This window comes from Periplaneta americana, chromosome 12 (assembly GCF_040183065.1).
Source record: "Periplaneta americana isolate PAMFEO1 chromosome 12, P.americana_PAMFEO1_priV1, whole genome shotgun sequence".
NCBI classification, from domain to species: Eukaryota; Metazoa; Arthropoda; class Insecta; order Blattodea; family Blattidae; genus Periplaneta; species Periplaneta americana.
The window spans coordinates 85,039,477-85,057,028 of NC_091128.1; the positions used below are offsets into that span (position 1 = coordinate 85,039,477).

General features: G+C 37.0%; 1 protein-coding gene across 1 annotated transcript in view; it reads left to right on the forward strand.

Moving 5' to 3' along the window:
- The window catches only part of LOC138710641 (uncharacterized), a 560,146-nt gene that overhangs the window by 531,002 nt on the left and 11,592 nt on the right, over positions 1–17,552 (forward strand). The window contains exon 8 of the mRNA XM_069841677.1: positions 14,206–14,487. Coding sequence (XP_069697778.1) covers positions 14,206–14,487 — 282 coding nt within the window. The remainder of the gene's footprint in view (positions 1–14,205; positions 14,488–17,552) is intronic.

Sequence of the window (17,552 nt, forward strand, 5' to 3'; positions counted from 1 at the left end):
TATGAAACAACTACAATGAGCGTTGTGCAAAATGTTTTTCCTGAAGTTCATTTAGCCGGTTGTCTGTTACATCTAGGCCAAGCTTTTTGGAGGCGTTTAGAGGCCGAGGGACTGGCAAGACAATACTCGGAAGAAGTTAATACTGAGTTCAAGGCGCAATTTAATTCGTTTATAGTTCTGGCATTTGTGCCCGAGGAAAATGTAGATGCTTTTGAAGATTTGAAAACACTTCTGTCGAATTAATTCCGGTCTTTAACTATGTGGAAGGCAACTATGTGAAGGACCGTAGACGCCCTAGAGGCTGACAGCGGCCAATGTTTCCCCCGGCCGTATGGAACTGTTATATAAGGACTAGAGAGCAGCGGCGGATTTTCAGGGGCCGTGCCTCCCCTAATATTTTACCAGAACACAATATGGCAGTATTAATTCCAGCTGAATTAAGATCACAGACAAGTTACAGGAAATGACGAACATTTTTCCCTTTATATTAATTTTACTATTCACTACGACTAAGATGTACTGTAAATTACGTAAAGTCGACCACATCCAGTTGGTGATGCCCGCTCGCTATACTGTAGATAGTACAAATAATTCGTACTGAAAAATAACAGCGTTGTAACCTGTATAGTCGACATCTAGCAGCCTGCTGTGTCTGTGGAGAGCGGGAGAGAGGAGTCCGCTACATGACGCTACTCTCCGGTAACCATGACAACAGCAGTTCAACCAATAAGATAGCTGGTTAGAAGAGTGTTTAAACTTGACTAGAACGCGCGAGGGGAGCCGATTTAGAGACGTCCTACCCAGCGCTGAAAACTGTACTGCTTATAGTCACGGCTGGTTTCGGCTGTATTGGGAAGCTCTCTCTCTTTCTCTCTTCTTGGTTTTAGAAAATTGAGTCACGTGTTGGTAGTTTTCTTTCCCTGCGTAAAAGTTTTCATTTATGTTGTTAGATTTGCCCTTGTTTGCAGGTGTTCTTGTTATTTTATTCTTTTGTGTTACGAGATGTATTTACTTATACAGTAGGCTATTTTAAATATATCGAAAGTTTAGAAACAAATGCAGATTTGTCTCTAGCTTCTTCTACTAGCAGTTATTCAGTATGTTGTGACCTATTTGATCGGTTTGCGAAGAAAGAGGAACGTCGAGTTAATTTGCTGTAAAATTAGACTATGAAATAGTAATGAGCAAGCCCTGATTCTTAGGTTCGAATCAGTTTTGTTGCTATCTCGTTACTCTCGAAATATTGCTTTTCTTATTCGTTTTATGTAGCAAAGCGTAACATTCTTAAATTCAATATGACCTAAAAAGACCTAATTCGTAGGTTAGGACTTGTAGTGTCCTAAAGAGAGGCAATTTTTACCAAGCCGTTGTAATATATTAATAGTATGTTGTTTATTTTTATTTTTTTTTCCCGTAAAATCATATAAATTCCTAAACATAAGATTTAAAATCCTAAAACATAAATTGGAAAACCTAATTTTAATTTCTTAAAACCTATAACTTCTGTGCTTGTAATGAGGTACGTCACAGGTCTTATATTTTTATATTCTCATCATTCACGTCTTGGCCTCCCCAATTTTCAAACCCACTGTCCGCTACTGCTAGAGAGAATCTTCCTCGAACCATTAATAGATGTGAGGCATGGCATAGGCTCTTAAACAATCATAGGAAACGTCGTTCTTCCTTATATTCTGACCTGCAGTTACTGCGGAGTGAAACAGAAAGGATATAATATCAAGATATTGTGGGGCTAGAAGAAGAACATTCCACTCTGCATAAGAAGAAGTACCAGGATTTTGATAAAAGGATTTATCGTAAGAAGAAGGAGACGTGCTGATTTACCTAAGAGCCACTGGAAATAATCTAGCTGGAAAGTTTGAAGCATAAATTACAAAATACTATATACATTCAACTAAACAATTTTTGATTGTCATACAGGTGATCAAAAGTCACTACATAAACTTCACTGTTTTCTTAATGCAATCGCACCGTGACTATACCTCCATTTTCAAGTGCAAACTCATATCTGCAAATATCAGGATTAAGTACCCCTTATTAATTGCTTATTGCCAGTTCAAAAGGGAAACAACTCAAAAGTTAAAGTTTTGAGAAAACTGCATTTTAAAGCTTCATCTTGTTGTGAAAACTCCAATATTAACGCACTGTATTTACGCTTGGCCCACATGGGTCACGGCCATGGCGGCAAAATTTTGAGAAAGATATCTATCTAAAATAAATGTTCGATAGGCCTGTTTTCCTATTTCGCAGATGCATACTTTAGATAATAGGGTATGTTAAATTGTTGTTAGTGTTACTTTCTTATAGTTTTACGTACGTACGTACGTACATACATACATACATACACATACATACAGCTTGATTCAGGGATTTTGGCCCCTGCAAAAAGTAAGTAGACAGACTAAGAGCGAGTTACTCATCATTACTGGCGGGCTGGGTCACACAGGTCAGGTCGCGCAGTCTTAACACCCAACACTTCCTTCTTATCATGTCGCGATACACTCCGTCTTAAAAACAAAATATTCTCCCACACGTCCCGTTACTACGTCTGTTGACTAAACAATGTCATAATGGCTTATATTTTATTGACATGAGTGTCCCTCAACTTCGATATTTTCTTTCTTTCTCTTTCCTCTTCCTCTCCTATGCACATTTGTGATTAAATTTCTTATGACGCAACACACAGCTCGCTCACTAGACAAACAACCAAGGACAGGGGCCATTAACGCTGAATCGAGCTGTATATACTGTCGGTGACTCAGGAGAAGACGAGAGCGGACTGAAGAGGAAGGGATGTGAACAGATAACGTACGATAACACGTCAATATTTGTAATGTAGTAAGCGGAAACATTAGGTCTAACTTAGCTTTAATTTCCATACGCATTGTTACTCATGTTTCCTGCACGAGTAATAACCTGGATACTGGGATGCTTATCTGAGCGATGTTTATAATAATCAACAGCGATAGTCAAGAAGGTCACATTCTTGCCCCTCGTCTTCTCCTGAGTAACGGACAGTACATACATACATACATACATACATACATACATACATACATACATACATACATACATACATACATACATACGTACGTACGTACGTGTGCGACCACACTATATTTAATAAAAATTGTGGAAAGTGTGCGAACTAACACAGGCGACGAGAGGGAGTGTAAGAGGGTACTCCGCTTACGTTCAGTTGATCGTTTTCTTGATCCCAGATAAGCTAGTGGGTAAATGTACAGTCTGTGCAGTGAGTGTAATGCGCTATGTACGTGATTGTGTAAGCGATAACTATTGTGCAATGTCTTCGAAAGTGAAACCAACTATTCACAGCGAAAGTCTAACAGATTTCCTGGGTAAAGAATTCCTTTCGAAACTTCAAAAAAGCCTCATAACTTGACGACATAACAGTGTGAAAAATTTATTGGTACCATTTTTTACTTTACACTGCAGACAACTTTTCAGAAGAAATCGCTGACGGAGTTTTGATGCAGTATTAAGGATAAGTACCGTGTCTTTTCTGCGAAGGCTGTTTCGGTTCTTCTTTCGTCTTTCAGCACCTTTATGTGTAAAGAGGAATTTTCCATATGCTACGTTTAAGACAAAGTACTGTGGTCAAGCTGAACCCGAGATAAAGGCCTCCTCACATCGACGCGAAATATTCGCAATGGTGGCGAATGTTTTGCTTCTCTAAGTTGTCAGCATCTCAGTGTACAGATACGGAAATAAAATTTGAAGCTCCCTTATTGCGTAATTTTCGCTTACAACACACTGCGATGTGCAGTAAACAAGAGCCCCCTATATGCTACTTGTGGACAGTCGTGTGAAATTATTGCCTACATATAGCCCTAAAGATGGACTTCCATCAAGACTTGCTTCAAATTGCGGTATATGAGTGTGCGCACACCGACGCGAAAATATCGCCTGACATCTGCGAAACTGCAGCGTTGAAATTTAGATTCGCCGCCTACGCGGTTTTATTTTTTTCGCTGCGGCCGCGAATTTTATGATGGCTTCTGTGAAAAATTAATTGAAATTGTAAGGAAATATTCAGTTTTACACGACTTATTCTGTGATGATTACAATTACGTAAGGAAAAAGGACAATATGGGATGCAATTCAATTGGAATTAAAAGAAATTGGTAAGTTATTCACATCTTTAACATATCTTAAGAGAAAAACTCTAGCCTACATACGGCCTGTCTATAAGCAATAATTTTATATTCACATCTTTGTTGTATTTTTATCGGCTCTTCAGAATATCATAGTATTGTTTAGAAATGTTACTAGAGAACTTATCTATATGAAATTTGTATCATTTAACATCTTACTAAGGTTTGATAGTTCAAAGTTAATAAGCTTCTTCCTTTAGAAAAGGTTTCATTCTTAAAAACAAAAGTCTACATTTAATAACATTTTTTTGTTAAAACTAACCTTATTCATATTTTATTCCAATGAATTACTCTAGGAACTTTTATATTAGCTAGTATGGAAGAGTGGTTCCAGTAAACATAAATAGCCCTATTAATTTTATTGTTTTCATAAACCCTTACGAATTCGCGCAGTAATTCCTAACATTATTAGGCCTTCTCGCGTGTGGTGTCACTACAGCTCAGTTAATAATCAATGTTGTGGACTTAATATTTTTACTTTATTATGCGATATTTGTCTAGATATTGTTAAAATAGTCGGCCTGTGTAGTGTAGTTGGTATAGCGCTGGCCTTCTGTGCTCGAGGTTGCGGGTTCGATCTCGCCCTAGGTCAATGGCATTTAAGTGTGTTTAAATGTAAAAGGCTCATGTCAGTAGATTTACTGGCATGTAAAAGAACTCCTGTGGGACAAAATTCCGGCACACCGGCGACGCTGATATAACCTCTGCAGTTGCGAGCGTCGTTAAATAAACCATAATTTAAAAAAAAAAAAACTAAAAATGTTGAAAATTTTGACGCAAGGAGCCCTTTTTAGTGACGTGAGTATAAACTATAATATCAAAACTATTAGCCCTAATAGTACCAAATTTTATACAGATGATAGTATGTAGACATATTTATGTAGTTTCACAAGTTTTGGATGAAAATTGTGGAAGTTCTGAAAGTCATATGTGTCCCCTTAAAGCTTTCCAGAAATGTGATACAAAAAATTAGGTTTCGTCACTTTACTGTAATGACCACAAGAAGAATGCCCAGCCACATAATAGTCGAATAAATTCGTCCATTACTAAATGGTCCAACATGGATAAGTGTTCAATATTGTGACCTCAGGTCACAAACTTAATAATTTATTTAGGATAGTTCAGAAGGGGAGCTCATAACGCTATGGTTTAATATTATGAAATATGTAAGAAGCAAGGTTCTGAATAGACCAAATATTTACCGATTTCTAATAATAGCAGTACGATGTGCGACAATGTTAATGGCAAAGTTGTGTAGGCATATAAATAATGCAGTTCATCCTCTGTGCTGTTAAATCACCAGGCAAGAAGAGTGATTTCTGGCAGCCACGTAACACTTGACATTATAATTGCAGAAATGTAATGCAGTCAAAATGAAAACACCGAAAACTGAAATGAAATTATAAAATAAGACACTGATATTGTTTTGACAGTAGAGCCTGCAAAGCATGGTGCTTAACAAATGCAAATCTGGAAGGAAAGAGAAGGAGAGTGAAACCGTTAATCATTTACATTTGTCAAAAATGAATATCCTTGTCAAAGATTCTATACAGCTTGAGCGTATAACATTACTCGTACCTTATAACGTTTAGTTTTATCTTAAAATATTATGTACAAAATTTGTTGGAAATAAATCAAGTAATATTATGCCAATGTTAGAAAACATTTAGGTATGCTGGGTGTGAAAAAAGTTAATTTTTGTTACATAATATTATGGAAAAATTGATATAAGATGTCATTTTGAAAAAAAATTTCTTCATATAGCTGCAAATCTGAATATTATTTACATTTGTCAAACATGAATATCCTTTGTCAAAGATTCTATATAGTTTGAGCATAGAATATTAGGCCTACTCGTATCTTATAATTTTTACTTATATCTTAAAATATTATGTACAAAATTTGTTGGAAATAAATCAAGTAATATTATGCCAATGTTAAAAAAAACATTCAGGTATGCTGGATGTGAAAAAAAGCTAATTTGTATTACATAATATTATGGAAAAATTGATATATGATGTCATTTTGAAAAAAAATTTTCTTCTTATAGCTGCAAACCTGAATATTATTTACATTCGTCAAACATGAATATCCTTTGTCAAAGATTCTTTATAGTTTGAGCATAGAACATTACTCGTACCTTACAATTTTTAGTTTTATCTTAAAATATTATGTACAAAATTTGTTGAAACTAAATCAAATAATATTATGCCACTGTTAAAAAACATTTAGGTATGCTCGGTGTGAAAAAATTTCATTTTTATTACATAATATTATGAAAAAATTGATATAGGATGTCATTTTGAAAAACATTTCTTCTTATAGCTGCAAACCTGAATATTTTTTCTAAAACATTAACATAATGTTTTTTTTTTTTTTTTCCAAAATTTCTATTCACTCATAGTTTTCTACCCAAGGGCAGGTCTTTCAATGCAAACCCAGCAATCTACAATATTCCCTATTATCTGCCTTTCTCTTAGTCTCCATATACGATCCACATATCGTAATGTTTTCTGTCATCCGATATTTTCTTCTGCCACGAAATTTTCCCCCGTTCAGCTTTACCTATGAGTATGTACTGTGATTTGATTGTGTTAAGAGTCCAACAAAACCACTTACTGTCCCTGTCATTAATTTTACGCCAACTGTAACTATAGAGGACAATTTTTCAAAACTGCCAAATTCCTCCACTGCACTCTCGAACAGTGTTAAAAATATCGACACCTTTAACCGTGCTGTGTAAGGAGCACACTTCTAACAACTCTTCGAAAATGTTAAATCTTCCTTAATTGTGCGAACAAAATATCATCATCAGTAACTGTCTAGTATCCGAAACGTCTGTGTTTTCGTTGAGAGTAATTGAGAAATAAGATCAGTTAAGAGATAATGTCTTTCTCATTATTATATATCTGATTGCTGTAATGTCTTCCAGTGTCCCAGTAAAATCTGTTTTGAAAGGGACACGGTCTGAAATTTATTTGCTACCTTATTTTCATTGAATGCTTCTGCAATCTTAATCGCACAGATCATAATTAATTCACCATCATTTAATGGTTTTCTAGCTTTCGCGAGCTTATAAGTCAAGAGGTAAGAAGTCCGCACAGATGCTCCTTATTGTTTAGTTTCATTTCATTAATAAAAGCATATTTCTGCTGGAAAAGGTTCATCTTTAACTGATCACAGACTTTTTCTCTTGATTGATTGATTGATTGATTGATTTATTTATTTATTTATTTAATCTGGCGGAATTAAGACCATTAGGCCTTCCCTACCACACCACATATGCAAGAAACAAATGTAGAGAGAGAAGGAAATAAGAAATAGAAGTAAAATTACAGATACAAATACAAAAAGCACAAAAGCAAAAAGAATGAGAGAAATAAATGACTATTAATTTTAAAGTTATTGTTAATGAGTTTTGTGTGTAATCTAGAGAAGAAAGGTCATCTTATTTTGGTACGTAGACCTATATTTTTAAAGTAATGGCTCAAAAATATAAACTATAAATTGTATATCATTCTCAACATGAATTGACATAATTTGTTGCAAAACACATTAAACGTTGTGTAATGAGAAACTGGGTACCAATTTCACGGCACTTATTTTTCTGTTCTTGTGCATACAGTTTATGGTTGTGTTCAACGAAAAATAACATACAGTAATTCGTAAGCTGTAAAAAGAATCGAGAACGTAACCCTCTTTCTATACCACAATTCTTAATTTTAATATGTATTGAAGGACTGTCGTATGCACATTAAACATTTCTGAGAACAAATTACTGAGTATAAATAAAATTACATAATGAGTATTATCGACTTATCAGGTTCAGCATTTTATTTCAGGTTTGCTGCCTTGTAAAGAATGTATAAGACTACAGTCTCACTCATGTTTGTGTGTTTCTGTATGTACAGATTTGGTTTCTTTCTGTAGTATATTCCAGATGTGGATAAAGGGCGCCCAAACAAGAGAAAAGCGCCGTCCATTAGATGCTGTCCATGTTATTAGGACTACAGTTAATGTCAGTTATAAAAACGTTGCATCTGTCGCGTTTTTGCTGTTTATCGCTGTAACAAGTACGGTAAATGCGATATAAAACTTTAGCACGTTTTGCGTCCACAAATACGAAGCAAAACGATGAAGTGAGCTTTCGCCTACATCGTCTCTCCTGCCAACTAGCCAGAGTGCTCTTATACTGTGAAAGACACGACAGCAATGTTGACGGTTCCTCTATTCCCGTGGTCGGTAGGTTGTGCATTTGTGACGTCGGAGCAAGGTCAGACTAGATGAGCACCTGAAGTGGAGCACAGCAATCACGGAACGGCAAGCTATTACAGTTGTATAATAAGTGGTTCAGGGGAACTGGTTAAGTTCTAATTTTATTTATACGTTGTATTGTATCTATACAGGATGACCCGTACGTAATGTCATTAATTTCAGGGGGTTATTCTTTGAAATATTTCAAATAAACGAGTTAATTACAATTTTGCTCGTTTTTACTTCCTTATTGAGATAAAATTATTCTTATGAAATATTTCATAGGATTTTTGTGAAAGCCATTGGTTTAATTCCCAATATGCTCAGTCAATTTAAGAGAGCGGTGTATTATGATTAATAATTGACTGAAAGATTTTAGTTTTGTCCTTCAAATGTGCAGAAATTTGATCCGAACAAATGTAACATTGTAAATTTCCTTTTGCAGAACGAAAAGTTACATTTCTTCGATGAAGTTTATACACATTTAAAGGACAAAACTAAAATTATTTCAGTCAATTGTTACCATAATACACTGCTCTTTTAAACCGACTGAGCATATTGGGAATTAAATCAATGACTTTCTCAAAATACGCTAAGGAATGTTTCATATAAAAACCATTTTTGTCTCGAAAATGAAACAAAAACGATCGAAATCGTATAAAATAATCATATGCACGAAATTAGATGTAGGCCTATAGGTCGTCACTGTAGAGTTCAGTATTGAAGCTATTCTTCGCCCTCAAATCTCTGGATTCCGATGTTCTTAAAAGAGAGCACTATTGCTCTGAGGGATGACGTCACAGAGCACTGATTCTGCCTATCACTGGAAAATATTTATTTCTATATTAATTTGTATGTTTATAGTAGTTTCGGAGCCTCATTTATATATGCGAACGCTAGCTGTATTGTGAATTCCATGTTATTATAAGTAGGCCTATATTAAATTGATTACAAACCAAAATATTTTGTTACATTGATTTATCACGGTTGTACAGTTTTGTTTTCGTACAAATATTGTAATTGTGCTGTTCCCATACTATCTCAGAAAAATGGATCGCGCTCTGTCAGTGCATAGGCGCCGTACCGCCACTGTTCAGTTGAACCTTCTCTCCACGCTGTGCTCAGTACGCAGAGATTGCCGAGCAAAGAGCAAGGCGGCTTCGTCATATGACATCACAGAGCACGGAACATGCCGGCCACTGTCTATTCACATCTGGAATTTACTGCAGTCATTGTTGTTTATTTTAAAGTTTGTTATTGTGTTTCGTTGTACGTCGTTAGTTTTCGGAGCAGTCGAGTGGGTGCCTTATACAGAACATGTACACGTGTGACTTATGTAATTCTGTTTTCAGCAAAACGGTACCTGTTCTGAAATCTGTACGCCAACTGCGGAGTGTGTGTGTGTGTGAGAGAGAGAGTGGGTAAGTCGGTAATAATGTTCATCTATGGCATCTAACCCTTGGGCATGACAACTAAAGCAAACAGTGCTTCTACTCGAATTATCTGCCTGCATTTTGGATCTTATACCTGATACATATTTTCGAAAGGAATAATGCAAGTTTATAATTGTCCCCATTAAACACACAAAGAAATATTAATATTATATAACACAATGTTTAAAATGTAACATCCCTTAAAATTATTCAAATGTAATAATTTTTGTTTCCGAAATGAAAAAATAAATCGATCAATTAAATGAGTCTTATGTGTTGGAAATTGTGAAAATTGCCCTCTTAACAGTTTTATAGCACTATATTAAGCATAATTTCTTGTAACAAAAGATTTAACATTTATTGAAATCACTTTGTAATGCATAATGACAAGTAAAGCACAATTCTGTGCAATAAGTTGCGTTATGGAATAACTTACAATTATTTTTGTTTAACTTTTAACAATTGCAAGACATTAACATTGCTTGTGTCTGCTACTTGCCGTGTTGTCACTAAATTAACAGTATTATAATATTCTTTGTTTTGTTTGTAAGTATTCATACGTGATATTTCCAGACTAAATTTATTCGTAATACATTAGATGAAAAGAGAAGCGAATCAATAGAAGATTCTTCTCTGCATGGACATTAAAGCAGCGGATTATCCTTTGTAATATGAGATAAAAGGATAAAGAAAACAGTAACAAAACTACATAATCATGTTCACTACTATTGAGATCATAAAAATGAAACATAAATTCAAGTAATTTATTATATATCATTAAGAAATTTCAAAATATTAGATTATAATTACTACATAAGTTGTCTCATAAATAATGTCTTATCTAATGTATTATTTTATATAGGTTTATAATTTAAATTTTAACAGCTATTCAAAATAGATATTATTGCAGTATGTGGTTTTGAGTCGTCTTTAGACATTCCTAAAGACCTCGCTTCGGTACTAATTTCTCTCCTTATATATACAAAGAACTCGCAGATCGCCATTTCATTTTTTTTTTTTTTTGGTCCACGAAGCAAGTGAACGGTGAACGAAACAGGTAATAATAATCTAAAGACACAAAATCAGGTTTTTACGCCGTATGTTGTAAAGCTCTATTCCATTTAGTTATTGCATTTTATATTGGTTTAGGAGGAATGCGGTTGCTTATTGTTCTGCTAATAGGGCCCGATTTCGATAAATTAGTGCCAGGTACTTCTTGACTAAAACTACGCAAATTCACTAGAGTTATTCGAAATAAAGTTGAGTTGCAGCCTTCCAATTTGAAAATAGCTCAAGTGTATATTCGTAGTTCATTTAGGTACCGTAGCCTACAGGATCATCCACTAATCGTCTGACCAGAGCTGCGGCAGGGATTGTGTCGGCCGATAAGATATCGCTTCCCGCCGGCAGGGCTATACATGAGTCCGTGGCTCAGCGGTTACTTGTTATGCTAGGTAGAATAACTGCCTAAATAAATTCTAATGGACTTTAAAAGTTATGTACTCACCCATGTCACGCAAAGAGACGCTGCAACTACCTGCCTTCATTTTTAAAGCATTTCTGACATCTGCTTAGGAGATTTCTTAGGTAAATTTTCCAGGCGTTGTTCAATGTCATCAAAAGTTTCTTCTATGGACATTGTACGTCGCTTTCTTCGCTTCTTATCTTGAACACTTCCCGTTTCCCAAAATTTATTAACTAATTTATGAATCGTATCACGACTTGGAACTCGATCACCTGAGAATTTCTTTTGAAATAATCTCCTGACAGCATGAGCGGATTCTGTACGGACATACGAATTGTAAGTAAATATACCGGATGTGGAATAGAATAATTAGGCCTATTATTTGCCTTTTATTCTTAGCATGTGTAGTTGCTTGCACTGTTTAAACAACACTATGCCGCGTGAGAGTCGAGTCAAAACCAGCTAACCCCGTCCGGCCGTACGCGTTACCATATCGGCTGAGGCAGTTCCCGCCGCAGCTCTGGTGAGAAGATAATTGGATGATCCAGTACATTCTGTATGATGTCCAGGTAGATTATTTAGAAACGATTCTAGCACGCTGGCAGGGGCCACGTCATTGTTTTAATGTCGGGATTAGGAAAATACAACCATTTCCATCATATGTAAAGATCCGCTCGATTTAACTGTAGAGCATGGGATGGTTATTTGCTGAAAGCGTATTTCCACCAGTATTAAGATTGCTCTGGCGTCAGTTTATTAAGTAAACCTAATTATAGTTCAACAACTTTTGTACATTTCCCTGGAACAGTGATTCCCAACAGGCGGTCCGCGGGCCATATGTGGCTCGTGAAAGATTTAGTTCTGGCTCTCAGAGCAAACATTATTGAGGCGAAAAAGGAGCCTAATCTGTCAGGCGATGTTATGCGAAATTACTTGGAAATCTTCGATAACTAGAACTAAAAAATAAATTCAAAACTATGTGCAGGCCTATGTTTTCTCTAAAACTATTAATTATATCTCATCAACTGGGTTTGAAGGTATCACAAACATTGTCCTTTGGATCAATGTTATGGTTAATTGTCTATTTCACTGAATAGATACATCACAGTGACAATAGACTTGAATTCCGATTTATGAATCCTTGTCTGAATTTCATTAAAGCCGTCTCGTTCTTTAGTCGTTGACTACTCACAACGAAACTACGTCGTCTACCTCCATCTCTACAGGGCACGTGCTGCTTGATTCGCCTATACTGTAAATTCCGGTTTTCAGTGTTGTACACGCTAGAGTAGCAGCTGCGCCGTTATCATAAATTAGAACTCGTTTGCGATATATACCAACATTTCAGAAGTGCAACGATACGGCACTGCTCACTATCTCTGTGTCTTGTACACATACTTATGGCATAGCGTGGGAAGGGGATGAAGTTCTGAATGTAATCACAACTTCAAAACGTGACGACATTAATAGAATAGACTGTATAGTGAGGAATATAATTGTTTAGCGGGCGAAAATGTTTCGAGATCTGTAGCGCGGTTCATAAGAAGCTTAGTTTTAATTCCTCCTCAGCAGAGATATGTAATATTTAAAAGCGAAGCGAATATTTCGTCATCGTATGGTCTAAAGCTTTTGGCTCGGAGCATGTGCAGTGTGGCATTCTTTGATTTAGAACTCGAGTCGCTCAAATATTAAGTCACTAATTTTACAAGATGGCAGGAAAAAGGACAACATCCGAAAGTAAACTTTGTCAGTACTTTGTTATAAAATTCATTTGCATTAATCATTACAATTTAAAAAAAATAAATGTAACAGTTGTCTGAACACATTGAGTTAAAATAAATTTGACATTATTTGTCTATCTCTAAGACAAAATAGTTGAAATTCATTCGATCTCTTCAGAATTTGAAGAAATCTGATTAATTAGTTATTCTACTAGACATGCGTCGAAAGTCTTACAAATGGGATTCTGTTAGCATTTGATTTACAGTAAAATTTTACTTCAACATTAATAAATACAACTTCCAATAAAAATATACTAAAATAAAATAAATTGAATTGTATGTACATTTAACATTCACTCCTCGATATTTCTAGGCTTAGCAGATATAATATAGTGTCCAATTGTATGACATTTAATAAACGATTTTTTTTTTCATACGAACTATAGGGAAGATACAAAAGCAGGTGCTTTAAAAATTGATTATAATATGTTATAAATGCGAGTTTTATGCCGAAAATTATGTAACAGAGTTTGCTTATACTGAATTAAATATTAATTTAATCGGAAAGTACGTAGCGAAATGACATATTTTGCCCGAAAGGTAACTATTTTGTTTTAACATCAGTTTTTCAGACTTTAATCATGATTGTATTTACTTGCATAGATATAATACCGAAAACTAAAACGATGTAAGCCATAAATCCTCCAGAACCACTTAATTCAGAGTAATAATTATTACATGCTCTATTAAAATTCATATGCACATGAGAATAAAAGTTAGAGTGTAATAGAATCTGCATACATTATTTGAGAAATTTGTGCAGAATTAGCCACGTAAGAGACAAATCTTTTATCTAAAAGGACGTCAATAGTTATACACAAATTTATAACAATGAAGAGTGTGTAATTTAAAGTGTAATTTTTATTTTATTGGTTTTACAAAGTGAGAAATTATTCGCTTATCAATGTTGGTAGGAAATGTATTACTTGAAAAATAATCTGGCTATCTGTTTCTATTTCAGAACAACTTCAATATCTTCAATCATGATCTTAACAGCTTCAGAATTAAAATGATTCAGATTGTAAATCAAAAGGACTTGCTGTCCAATCCATGACCACTGAGTTGTCGGCAAGTTGCAGGACCGGACGAGGACAGCGAGGTGCAGCGGTACACGCAGCCGTCGGAGGTAATAGAACCAAGGAACAAGCCCAGTCCCGGATCCACGACGCTCGAGGACGTGCTGGATTCGCTGCTGGGACTTCCTCCCACGTCGCGCTCCCCTAGCCCCGGCGCAGGCACGGGCGCGGGCTCCGCCAGCCCGGGTCACTGCCGCCCCTCGCAACCACCACCCGCACCGCCTCCACCACCGCGACCCCATCACCAGCGACGAAGCTGCGGGGACCTGCGCTCGGACCTGGCAGGTAGGAGGACCGTGTAAGTTTCAACACGTGGGCGGGACAGGAGTGGCGAGGCGTGAGGAACTGACAGGCAGCAGGACCGTGTAAGTTGACTTAACACAAATGGGTTGAACTGTAGTAATTAGTATGTAGCAAAGCAGGGTAAGTTAATTTAGTGCATGCGGGCGAGGTAGGAGTGGCGAGGCGTGAGGAATTGACAGGCAGATTGACCGTATGAGTTACTTAATACGCGTGGGTTGGAAAGTAGTGACTGGGAAATAACTAACAGGTAGCAAACCGAGTAAGTTAAGCTAAAACATGTGAGCGGGACAGGAGTGGTGAGTCTTGATGAAGTAGCATGTAGCAGAACCGTGTAATTTAACTTACAGTAGTGACTAGACAGTAACTAACAGGTAGCAAAGTCGAGTAAGTTAGGCTAAAACATGTGAGCGGGACAGGAGCGGTGAGTCTTAATGAAGTAACATGGAGCAGAACCGTGTAATTTAACTTACAGTAGTGACTAGACAGTAACTAACAGGTAGCAAACCGAGTAAGTTAAGCTAAAACATGTGAGCGGGACAGGAGCGGTGAGTCTTAATGAAGTAACATGGAGCAGAACCGTGTAATTTAACTTACAGTAGTGACTAGACAGTAACTAACAGGTAGCAAAGTCGAGTAAGTTAGGCTAAAACATGTGAGCGGGACAGGAGTGACGAGTCTTAATGAAGTAACATGCAGCAGAACCGTGTAATTTAACTTACAGTAGTGACTAGACAGTAACTAACAGGTAGCAAAGTCGAGTAAGTTAGGCTAAAACATGTGAGCGGGACAGGAGTGACGAGTCTTGAGGAAGTAACAGGCAACATAATTTAATTTAGTACACGTTGGTCGGATAGTAGTGACTAGGAAGTAACTAACTGGTAGCAAAGCCGAGTAAGTTAATCTAGAGCTTGTGAGCGGGGCAGGAGTGGCGAGACGTGAGGAGATGACAAACATCATGACCTTGTAAGTTACTTAGTGCATATGGTTGGATAGTTATGACTATGGAGCAACTAACAGGTAGAAAAGTTGAGTAACTTTGACTAGAACATGTGGCGGAACAGGGGTGGCGGGGCGTGAGAAAGTAACAGGTAGTATGACCATGTAAGTTAACTTAGTACATGACGGTTGGATAGTAGTGACTACAGCTCGACCAAGTTAAGTCTGCGAGCTGAGAGGGGAAGTTGGAGACAGTTCTGTAGTGAAAGGAGGCGGTAACAAGAGGAGACCAGTACAGTCTCATATGACAGTAAAGTTTTCCTACTGCGCTTCAGTTCATAGAGCGGTAACAATTTAAGACGCTTTGAAATAGACTGTGAGGTTTGGCGTTCTGATTGGCAAGCGTGGGTGTAGGAGAGAAAGTTGCATGAGGGGGGAGGCTGGGAGACAGCGTAACTGTTGCCTTTATCTGAAGACAAGGACAAAAAATGCGTGCGCTCCGTAGTGTATTTTAAATGATGTCCACACGTTGAAATCTGAGCATCAAGTGACCTATGTGGCAACTGTGTTTTGCCTCTACATTCCATCCCGATATCCCCACTCGCAGACTTGACTTGGACAAGCTGTAGGAAATAATTAACAAGTAGCGAAACTGGGTAACATGTGGGACAGGAGTGGCGAGGCGTGAGAAAGTGACAGGTAGTATGACCTTGTAAGTTTACTTAGCACACGTGAATCAGACAGCAATGATTAGGAAATAACTAACAGGTAGCAATAAATTAGGCTAGAATATGTAGGCAGGACAAGAGTTGCGAGGTGAGGAAGTAACAGACAGTAGGACTGTGTAATTTAACTTAGCAGACTTGCGTCGGAGAGTAGCGACTAGAAAGTAGCTAGAAGGTAACAGTTAGGCTGAAGCATGTGAACGTGTATGTTCAACTTGAATACATGGACAGGATAACAGTGACGAGTTGTGAGGAATTAACAATAGACGGTGCAATAGTGACGAGATGTGAAATAGTAGTAGGAATATGTGTGTGTTCAGTTTTGAGATGTTTATGTTCAGCTTGAACAAGTAGATGAGACAATAGTGGCGAATTGTGAGGAACTGATAGGTATCGTAATAGAGATATATCTATATGTTCATTTTGAACACGTAGGCAGAATAATAATGGCGAGTTTTCAGGAACTGATAGGTAGTAGTGATATATGTGTTCGGATTATAAGCTTGGGCGAGAACATAGTGGCGAGATGTGACAAACTGACATACAGGTAATAGGGACGATTATGTTCAGACAACACTTGGGCGGGACAATAGTGGAGAGTTGTGAGGAACTGAAAGATAGTAGGATAATGTTTAAGTTTGAATATGTGGTCGGGACAGTAGTGACGAATTGTTAGAAGTGACATGTAACAGGACTAGATGTTATTCCGCAAGTTGTCTAGACAGTAATTACGAGTTTTAAACACGTGATTGGCTGAATAGTGACGAGTTGTGAGGAATTGACAGATAGCTGGGCCATGTAAAGTTTGGACACATGTTCGGTACAGTAGTGGCAAGATACTAGGCACTAACAGGCAACACGGCCTGTTAAGCTTGGACACTTGTTGGGCAGAATAGTGCCGAGTTGTGTGACACTGACAGGCTATGGTGCCAGGTATGTCAAGTTCAAACACATGGGAGGGGCAAAAGTGGTGAGTTGTGAGGAACTAACATATACGTGGACTGTATATTATGTTAAGTTTGAGCACGTGTTCAGCATAGTGGCGAGTTGTGAAGCATTAATAGGTAACAGGGTTGGATATGTTAAGTTTGGTCTGATGGGAAGGACAGAAGTGGCGAGTAGTGGGGGATTAACAGGTAGCTGGGCTTTGTTTGTTAAGTTTGAACACGTGTTGAACAAAGCAGTGGCGAGTTGCGAAGCACCGAAAGGTAACAGATGAATGAAATTTCTATTTTTTACAATTGTAAAGTTACAGACATCATATTTTGTACACTTCATCCTCTTGCTATACGTATTCTTGCAAGTAAATTTCATTGTGATCAGATGAATGGCTTTTGAGTTATTAAAATAAAAAAATGTGTATTTTTCAAAATCGATCTATCTCTT